The sequence below is a fragment of the Galeopterus variegatus genome, unplaced genomic scaffold (assembly GCF_000696425.1).
Source record: "Galeopterus variegatus unplaced genomic scaffold, G_variegatus-3.0.2 Scaffold2897, whole genome shotgun sequence".
In the NCBI taxonomy this organism is placed as follows: Eukaryota; Metazoa; Chordata; class Mammalia; order Dermoptera; family Cynocephalidae; genus Galeopterus; species Galeopterus variegatus.
Window position 1 is genome coordinate 63,761 of NW_007729008.1, and position 10,557 is coordinate 74,317.

At 40.3% G+C, this 10,557-nt stretch overlaps 2 protein-coding genes across 3 annotated transcripts in view; one reads left to right on the plus strand and one right to left on the minus strand.

The window, feature by feature from the left end:
- Positions 1–4,350, minus strand: part of RHOBTB3 (Rho-related BTB domain containing 3) — a 62,515-nt gene extending 58,165 nt beyond the window's left edge. For both annotated transcript variants that reach the window (XM_008583367.1, XM_008583368.1), the window contains exons 1-2: positions 4,126–4,350; positions 3,721–3,946 (exon numbers count right to left, since the gene is read on the minus strand). In XM_008583367.1, the coding sequence (XP_008581589.1) occupies positions 3,721–3,946; positions 4,126–4,127 (228 nt within the window). In that variant the 5' untranslated portion in view covers positions 4,128–4,350. The remainder of the gene's footprint in view (positions 1–3,720; positions 3,947–4,125) is intronic.
- A 4,287-nt stretch (positions 4,351–8,637) lies between these two features.
- Positions 8,638–10,557, plus strand: part of SPATA9 (spermatogenesis associated 9) — a 75,528-nt gene continuing 73,608 nt past the window's right edge. The window contains exon 1 of the transcript XR_551273.1: positions 8,638–8,838. The gene's annotated coding sequence lies outside the window, so the exon portion shown is untranslated. The remainder of the gene's footprint in view (positions 8,839–10,557) is intronic.

Here is a 10,557-nt window from a genome sequence, read left to right on the forward strand (position 1 = left end):
CAAAAAAAAAAAAAAAAAAAAGGCCGACTATGGACTATAAACAACAAAGGCAAAGTCTTGAACTTGGTAGAGGGTGAAGGGGGGCGGGAGAGTAGAACACAGAGCAAGAAAATGGGAAAACAGGAAAGCTTCCCAGCAGAGCTCTACACTAATTTCCAATCCCAAACCACAAAACCCATTCGGTTCCAACTGTATGTTATGGTACTCAAGTTCTCAAAGTATAAAAGTATAACAGAGTATTTAAGTACAACAAAGAAACAGGACAAAGTCAGATGAATGGGATAAAAAACTAAATATAAGAGGGACCAATATTAAGCAGCCATTTAATTCTGAGAGAATAAATCAAAAGTAGCTTCTCTTCGCCTTTCACATGGTTCAAAATTCCAGAGTTACTGAAGAGGTGTATGGGGAAAAGGGAGACACTGAAGGGAAAATGTTATGAAAAACTGGGTTTGGGCATCATTAACTTTGTGGTATTGAGGTGTAAAGACTACAAATACTTTTATTTGTAATACAAATCAGAGCTTCAAATCCTACACAAGAAAATTATGAATGTATTATCTCATTGTATTTTATGAAATATTTTTGGCAAACAGAAAAAGATCTAGAAATATGAAATGAAATAATAATATAACTGCACAAAAAGGGAGGTGAGTGAGAAACACTCTAAATAATGAGCTACATCTAATAAATTTGAAGCACATTTATTTAAAAAGTGCCAAGTAGATGCGACGGTTACCCAGAGTAAGGCTAAGGATGTACAGAAGGGATTTAGGGAAGAAAAGCACACAACTATCTCATTACAACTCCAAGGCAACAATGACAATTTTCTTCTCAAACTATGTCAAAGAGAAAATGCTCCAGCGATTTTTAAAATTATGAAGGAAATAAAATTCTCCCACCCCTTGTTAATCAGTTTCAGGATTTCCTCTAGGAGGTTATGCAACACACGGCTTGGGGCCACAAGCTTGAGAACTGAACTCATCTTTTTTAAAAAAAATCTGAATTTTTATATCTGAAAATCTGAATTGTTGTAAAACAACAGTTTTATTCTACTCGATTGTGAGGCTACAAATACAGTACCTACTAAATACTAACATCACTGCCTCAATGTACTATATTTGTATAAAGCTCCAATAATTCGTGGGGAAACTATTTTTGCTTAATATGTGATACAGGCCATACTAAAGTTATAATAAACACTTATGAAGCACCATGCCATATGTGCTACATGCCAGCCTCAACACTTAAAACTGTACATGTACTATCTCATTTTCTCCTCAGTACAGCTCTAGGAGGCAGAGATTATTATGATTATTTCATAGATAGGGAAAATAAGGCTGAGGGAACATAAGTGATTTACCAAGGACACCCAACCATTAAGTGGCAATATGGGGATCTGAAATCAGGTCCTTTTGATATCAAAACCTGTGCTCTATCTGCTCTGCTATATTTAATATTCTGATCAGTACATATGTCAAATAACAGCTGATGAATACAATCAACTTGAATATCTCTGAGTGGTTTTACTTACTGCCAAGAGAAGAAAAGCATCATAAAGAGTAACTTTACAAATGTATACTATTATGTCTGAAGACCATTCCAACCTAGAAAATTGTACCTGGTTACAAACTCGGTGCCTTAAATAGGGCCAGAGTCTAACCAAACAGTGATTAGCATAATAAACCATAACAAACAATATAAGGCAAAAACCTTGACTACAGATGCTTATTTTAATCATTTTGGAAGATTTCATCTTACTACACACAATACATGGGATAATAACACTGCTTTTTGCTAAATTAACAACATAAACAGGAAAGGGTTAACAGCCCAAATTAAAAACAGGAAAAGTAATCCTAACATCTTAATTCAGCTTATTCTATTTTCCCTACATTTATCTACTCTATCCATCAAATGTTTGCTTGTTGAACCAATAAGTTTTCAGACTGTAAGATCTTTCACAATGAAAGGGCCAAAGGAAAGGCATTTCATTCGTGTGCATAGATTCCAGCAGTAAGTTCTCCATCGATGCTTCTTATGAACAGTATCAACACTGTCATAACTAGGTTTTAATAGCATCTTTTATATGAAAAAGGCCTGTTCTTAATTTATTTCAGCATTTTAATATAACTTTCTTTGACTGAAAATATATATGGGGAAGTGATCTTTTCTGTCTATAATATGAAAATCTGCATACATATTTTTCTATTTACATTCTATACATTTTTTTTTTTTAAAAGATGACCGGTAAGGGGATCTTAACCCTTGACTTGGTATTGTCAGCACCACGCTCACCCAGTGAGCAACCGGCCATCCCTATATGGGAACACACGGCTTGGGGCCACAAGCTTGAGAACTGAACTCATCTTTTTTAAAAAAAATCTGAATTTTTATATCTGAAAATCTGAATTGTTGTAAAACAACAGTTTTATTCTACTCGATTGTGAGGCTACAAATACAGTACCTACTAAATACTAACATCACTGCCTCAATGTACTATATTTGTATAAAGCTCCAATAATTCGTGGGGAAACTATTTTTGCTTAATATGTGATACAGGCCATACTAAAGTTATAATAAACACTTATGAAGCACCATGCCATATGTGCTACATGCCAGCCTCAACACTTAAAACTGTACATGTACTATCTCATTTTCTCCTCAGTACAGCTCTAGGAGGCAGAGATTATTATGATTATTTCATAGATAGGGAAATCTACTCATTACTTTGGAAAGGTGTGCTAGTTCCCTATAGTCCCTCATACGGTTTTTAAAAATTACTGTTTAAATGTAAAATCTCACATAGTGATAATTTGTATTTTCTTTTCCAGACACTAAACTTTCCTGTTATAAAATGAAATCTTTATATTTTTGATTCAGCAAAGAACCAAAATTTTCAAATAACATTAAATGAAAACATTCAAAATATAATGTTATTGTGTTTTGAAAATATTTATCTGTGTCAGGGAGCAGATTCTTTTCTCCTTTCATCACACACTCAACAATCGGAATGGAATTTATTGACTTTACTACAGTTTTTTTCAAAAATCGAAAATTTTAAAGATTTAAAAAAAAAAAAATTCCAAGCAAACTTAGTAATTATTTCTGATTTAGGAGTCACTAAAAACAAATGGCTAATACATCAATAGTATTTGCATTATTAAAATTTACAACACTAATTAAAATTTTTCAGAGGTGAACAGTGCTATAAATGAATAGTTTAAAATTAACTCTCAGTTCCTGTCTCTCCTCCACTCCCCTTTCCAGGGGTCCTATTTCTGAATTGTGCCAGTGAAGAGTATTTTTGCCTGTGCTGAGCTTTCAGAGGGCCGTATTTTTAGAACACTAATATCACGCTATCACCCACAGGGTCGGCATGAAAAAACATTGCTCTCTGCTGGTGAAACTTAGTGACCCAGTCCGTTGGGGTTGGCACATGCAACCGTCAGCTGTCTACGAGGGAACAACCCACAGTCGTTAAGTGTACAAGCAAGTGATCCACATTCCCCCTAGGGCTTTTTACCTTCCAAGACTGTTCTCTGACTGGGCTGCCCCCTGCCCAAGGAGACAAAGGACCAACGATTTCCCCAAAAATATTTAAAAATTCTACCCAGGTGACGCGAACACTCCACATTCACGGAAGTGGGGCAAAGGGGGAGGAGGAAAAAAATGAAAAAGCTCCCTCAGCCTCAGCACGGAACAGCTGAAACTCCTTACCCAGACGGGACAGTCGTGGACCACCAGCTTGACGTTCCCAAACGCACTGGCCTGGTACTCGGTGAACACGGGACGCGCGACTGTGCCGGTCGCGTTCAGCAACAAGCTGCTTTCATCCCCCGAGACCAGAGGGCTTCTCCCCAGGTAAGTGCGGATGAGCCCCGACGGCCGATTGTCCTGGTGGAACGCGTCCCCCTCGTTCCCCAGCGCCACGATGTGAATGGACCTGCACGGAGAGATGGGGACGAGAGGAGAAAAGGAGCACGGTCACCACACTGGTCACTTTCCGCCCAACAGGAAGTGCGGGGGGCAGCGCGCGGCGAGGATGGGCACGAGCCCCTTGCCCCGGGGCGCACCGCAAGCGATCCGCGGAGAGACAATGGCAGGACGGCGACGCGTACGTACATGATGTCAAATCCAAGGGCAGGGCGGCGACTCAGGGAAAAGCAGCTCCTTACAGCTCCGTGGGGCCGCTCCGCAGCGTGTTTACCCGCAGTCCGCTCATCCCCGGCCGCGTCCCCCTCGCGCGCCTCCACCGCGGCGCGGCCGACGCAGAGCGGGGCCGTGCGAGCCAGCGAGCCAGCCGGGGGCCCGGGGAGCGCTGCCAGCCGCTCAGGAAGTGCCCGGGAACATCGCGGGAGGGGGGGCGGCCGCCGAGAGTCGCCGGGCGCGGGGCCGATCGGCAGCCCCGAGTGGCTTCAGCTGACCGCAGCCCCCTCTCCGCCGCGCCTCCTCGGCCGGCGGGGCAGCTGTCGCCTCCTGCTGCTCCTCCTCCTGGCTGGGAGGGGGGTAGGGAAAAAGCCGGGGCCCCCGCCCCCTCGCTGGCCGGCTGGCCTGGAGCACACGTGCCGGCCCCCGGGGTCCGGGGGAAGCGATCCCCACCGAGGCCCCAGTGTCCGGGCGGCGACGGCCGGATACAAAGGAGAGGCCCGCGCGGGGCGCCGCGGAATATAAATTCACAAATCCAACGCCCAAGCCGGAGAGCTCCGGGCCGCCAATCCGCCTGCGGCAAGTTTGTTCAACTCGAAAGGCTGTAACGAGAGCCAGCAAAGGGGGGTGGGGCGATGGGGCCCCCGCTCACTCCAGGCTGGAGAAAAGAGGTTGGGGAAGCGGGGGATTCAAGCCCATTTGCCGCTCCAGCGGCCCAGTTTTCCCCCTCTCGTCCTTGACCGAAAGTGTTTTACCACGTCTGCCGCTTTGTCATTGGTCAACATGCGCTACAGCTGTTTTCTAAAATCATCCTTGTGAGAAAAAATAAAGGCAACATTCATGCGGCTGCAGAAAGGGCTCTTTGTTCACACGGCAACTAATTTGCTAATGTCGCTTTGAGGGGATTGTTTACTATTTCAAGCTCTACCTGTAATATTTTACCCAAAACTGCAGGATATTAAATGCTGGGATTTTTTAGTGTGATAGTTTTTAAAGGAAGTTATGTATAGGGGTTTAACGTATTGGTGAGCTAAATGCTAGTTTACTTGGAGATTTTTTCGCACACATTATGGCTACATATTTAATAATAGCTCCGCAGACCAACTGAAAATATAGCGATTATGTTAATGCAAGGTTACTTTAGATTCTTTCATGATAACGCACTGAAGTGGATTATGAATGTATCTAAAGGGCCTTAAACTACCTCAGTGCAGACAAACACTGGGATCCGCTACTAATACCAAGAATTGCCTGGGGTTGTTCTGGGGCGTGGCTCCTCCATAATCATTAAAATTCTTGCACGTCCTCTGAGTTGAAAGAGTTCTTGTTTATCCTTTTATTTATTTTGCCCTACTTTCTTTTGTCAACAGAGCTATTTGGAGGGTATGAAACAGGAGGTGCTGAGGTAGGCAGTGAAAAGGCTAGGTAAGAGGCCTTTGGAATGTCAATAGTTCTTTATTATGGGCCCTTATTATAGCTCAGTTGAAAGTAGTTTAATAGTTTCTCGGGATCAGATACAATATAATAGGAAACATTCTCTATGTGGAGACTGATTTTTTAAAAAATCTAATTTCCTTTTGTATTCAGTATAACTTCTCTTTTAGTCTTTAGAATCTGAAAAATTCAAGCATACGTGAACACGTTTTCTCTTGGGTCAATTGAAAGTATTATTTTCTCATCAGTCCCTTCCAGTAACCCACAAGTCAAAAACAAAACAATAGAATGGGTGAAAGGATAAAGAAAATGTGGCATACGTATTGCACACAGGTATTGATATTTGACACTATATCCCACAGAAATGTACAATCAATTATTTTTCAACAAAAATAAATAAATATGCACAAAGAAAGTGCAATATGTACATACAATGGAACATTAATGACTCTTTAAAAAGAAGGAAATCCTGTCTTAACGCTACAACATGGAGAAAACTTGAGGAAGTTATGCTAAGTGAAATAAGCCAGTCACAAAAAGACAAATACTGCATGATTCCACTTACATGAGGTACCTATAGTAGTCAAACTCTTAGAAACAGAAAGTGGAATAGTTGTTACCATGGGCGGGGTAGGGGGGAGGGGAAGAAAAGGGGAATTGTTTATTGAGTATAGAATTTCAGTTTTGCAAGATGAAAAAGTTAGAGATCTGTTGCATAGCAAGGTGCATGTTATAGTTAACATTACCATACTGAACACTAAAAAAATGATTAAGATCGTATATTTTATGTTACGTGTTTTTTACCGCAATACAAAAAACAAAGACACCAGAGGTATGATAACTGGGAAGTGGCGAGAAGGAGAAAGCATACATTTTTTTCCCTTATTTATTGAGTGTGTGAGTCAGGCCTGTGCTGGGTAGGCATGGGAATACATAAAATATACCGCAATACAAAAAACAAAGACACCAGAGGTATGATAACTGGGAAGTGGCGAGAAGGAGAAAGCATACATTTTTTCCCCTTATTTATTGAGTGTGTGAGTCAGGCCTGTGCTGGGTAGGCATGGGAATACATAAAATACAGTCCCTGCCCTTGAGAGTCTGAGTCTATAAAGCTCACTAGATTGTGAATATTAATGCACCTGATCCTTTTGAAAAAATCCTGGTTCCTTAAATAGTTAAGAGACAGGCTTATGCATTCAGTAATAGAGATAAGTACAAAGTACAAGGATAAAGTTCAGTGAAGAGTAAGAAGAGATCTGTGCCTTGTGTCATCAGAGAGAAGTTCATAGAGGAAGTAAACATTGTCTTAAGTCTTAACAGATGAGGAAGAGTTTGCTAGATTTGGAGCAAGAGGAGGTTGGAAGGGAAGGAGTATTGGAGAGAACTGGACAGACCTCACATGCAAATCACATGCAAAGTGTAGAGACATGGGAAGATCATGGCTTGCTCAAGGAAGAGCAGCAGGTGAAGTTAGTGCTGCAGGTTCCTATAAGGCAGGCAGAAAAGAGTGGTGGAGTCTTCCCAAGAGATTTCCAAAATCAGACCTGGTAATATTCAAGTTATAGATTGGGAATCCCTGGTCTAGACCCCTGCCTCTGTATATATGACAAAGCCTGGCTACATGCTCGCAAAACCCATTTTCTTTTCCAAAATAGCTAAACTACGTTTCCCAAACTTTGTGCATACAGGTAGGACCACATGATTTGTTGTCACCAGTGGGATATGATCTCAGCTGAGCGGTTAAGAGAAGGTGTGTCTTCTCCACTCTCTTTTTTCCTCTTCTACCAAAGCCAAGTCAACCTTGAAACCATGTATTTGAAGATATTGGTACTCCCATGTGAAACCAGTCCCTGAATGACTGATTACAGCAGAGCCTCCTCACAGCATGCATTGTACTATGATATGGGTGAGAAATAGATCTTTATTGAGTTAAGCCAGACATTTTGAGGTCAATTATTACAGCAGCTGGTGTTACTTAGCTAATAGAATATCACAGAGTCCATTTCCTGACATCTTAAAGTTCCTTTTCATAATTATCTTAAGATCACTTTTTTATAGTCATTTTCCTATCATTTAAAATTTTTGTTTGATTTATATATTTGTAATTTCCCTCATTAGCAGGATTTCAGGAAATAGCTACTTTAACCAGAGTGTAACAAGTTGGATTAGCATATGTCCTCCAACCTCAAAGTCACTGGGGAATGCACAGGAAATGCTTTCAGCCCAAATAATACTTTTTCCTATTTTAGTGGCTGAAATGCCACCATTTCATATTCATGCTGTTAAATGATCTTATCCCTGCCCAAATAGGATGTAGCATGAGGTACATGTGAGTACGTGTGAGGTAACTCAGGGAGCTATTCCTGGTCCCCAGATCATGAATATTAATATACCAACTTTTGAAAAACATGGTGATTCCTTAATGACTAGAGAGGAAGCAGGCGTTGTGGAGTGCAGACCTGGAGAGCTAGGCTTGGCACAAGATTCTTCCAACTATGTTCCAAGAAAATTAGGTTGCCACAGAAGAATCTGTAAGTCTGCCTGAGGAGGCGGAAGAGGTCTGGAGCTCTGACACCCCCATTTTAAAGTCAATCAGAGCAGTCTTATTGCCATCTTTTTCTTTAAATGTTAGAGTTTCATGTTCATTTAAAAAGGGAGGTTTGAAGGTTAAAAACAAGCAAAATTTTAAGACGACTTATCTAGAGCAAGGCTCTCCAAAGTGAGGTGCAGAAGATGACCCCATTTTTTTTCTGCTAAAATTGCAGAATTTACTGCAGTTCTGGAGTAAAGTATTTAAATTCCTATTCACAAACACAAGGGGTCTTCAGAAAGTTCATAGAAGAGGATTCATATTATCTTTTAATTCAATTCTTCCACGAACTTTTTGAAATACTCTTATACATTTTTTAACCAAAAAAAAGGGGAGGGGGGTTTGAAATTAGGCTTTACTAATATTTAATGTGAGAACTGGCACTGGTGCCCCCACTTAATCCATAAGTGGGCAGGCACACAGCATGCAGGGGAAAGGGTAGGAAGCAGGCAGTATGTGTGGGGGCGGGAGGGCAGGCTCTTTTGTGCACTTCCAACGTATTGCTTACATGTTGCAGCTTCTGTATGGAAGAGGATCATGGTTCATATTGAAGTAAACTGTTACAGCATGGACCAATGAATACAGTGTCAAAAATGCAAGAACAGGCAAACACAACTGGCTGAGCCGACGTTTCTGACACTCTTTGGGAGCCACATTGCAAGGTAAAAAACTAATGACTAATCAGATTTGACAAGAAGTTGTCCACAATAATTGATTACAAAGATCACTGTTTTAAGTATGAATTTACGTCCACTCTTGCTAATAGATTATGATATCCTGACCTGCTCATAATTAGCTAGTCATTTAAAAGCTAAACATCCAGACATGAAGGCAAAACTCAACAATGTTTCTAGCATGTTTAAGTATTATAGTATTCAAGCCAATGCTTTAAAGAAAAGTCACCAATAATAAATGCTAAGAAGGCTCTTCTGAGCTTTCTTAAAAATGAAACTCAAAAAGAACACACCGTTGGGGAAACTGTTTTCTTCTTGACAAGATAAAAATGAAATAATAGGTGAAGCACAAATCAAAACAAAACAAAAATAACTGCATTCCTTTGTCAGCAAATACCTTGAGAATATGCACATAAAGCTTTGCTAAACACTCAAAGATACAAATACTGGAGCAAGTTACACAATGTGGGAAGTTATAAGGATAAACTGAAAGCACAGATGTTTTTAATATGTTCCACTTTATGGTATTTGATAGATTCTGGTTTACTAGACTGTGTCTCAATAATGAAATGCATTTTGAAATGACTTTTTTTGTGTGTGTGTGAGTCACTAAAGGAAAGCTATATCTTTCAACAATACTGTAAACAATAAATGACTTTTTAAAAATAAAAGCTATGTTTTATGCAAAACTTGTGCGTGTAACCACTTTTTGTTTTGACAAAAGTTTAAAACAAAAAAAAAAAAAACAAAAAAAAGGAAGGAGCCAAGCTAAGGTTACAGTGAGAGCAACCACACGAAGTTCACTCACGGCATATCTCATTGGCAGTTATCCTAGCAAAGAAGCTGGAAGCAGAACACACGACACTATCAGGTGTTATTAATTGGTTAAGGTTGTGGAAACAAAAAGTGTATATCAGTTTTAAGATATTTTTTGTTGTGAAATATAACACAATACACAGAAAAGTGCATAAAACCTATGCACATAATTTAACAAATAATTACAAAATATTTCCGAACTATCCAAGGTCAAAAAATAAAGCAGTGTTCATGCAAGGGAGAGTGCACATGCGCATGCGCGCGCACACGCAGGGCCCCTCCTCAGTGACGGCCCCTTTCCTCGAGAGAATAATGAGCCTGACTTTTGTGATGACTATTTGTTTATTTTTCCTCATAGTGTGTTCATGCAAGGGAGAGTGCACATGCGCATGCGCGCACACACGCAGGGCCCCTCCTCAGTGACGGCCCCCTTCCTCGAGAGAATAATGAGCCTGACTTTTGTGATGACTATTTGTTTATTTTTCCTCATAGTTTTACTACCTATTTGTGCATTCCTAAACAAATATTGTGGTTTTGCTTCTTTTTGAATTTTTTATAAGTGGCATCACACTGTATATACACTTGTGCTTTGATCATTTTGCTGATGATCATTTTTAAGATTCACCATGTTGATGTAGCTGTGGTTTGTTCCTCTCATATCTTTTCATTGCTGAATAGCATCCAGTGGAAATGTGTGTGACCATTCACTTACCCGTTCCATTTTAGATAGACATATGAGTTATTTCTACTTTTTGCCCACTATAACGAACGGAGCTGCTGGGACCTCTCTTGCTTTAAAATGTAATATATTTGAGGGTATGCTAGGTCACAGGGTATGTGTATGTCCAACTTTGGAAGATAATACCCAATTGATTTCAAACGTGATTTTTT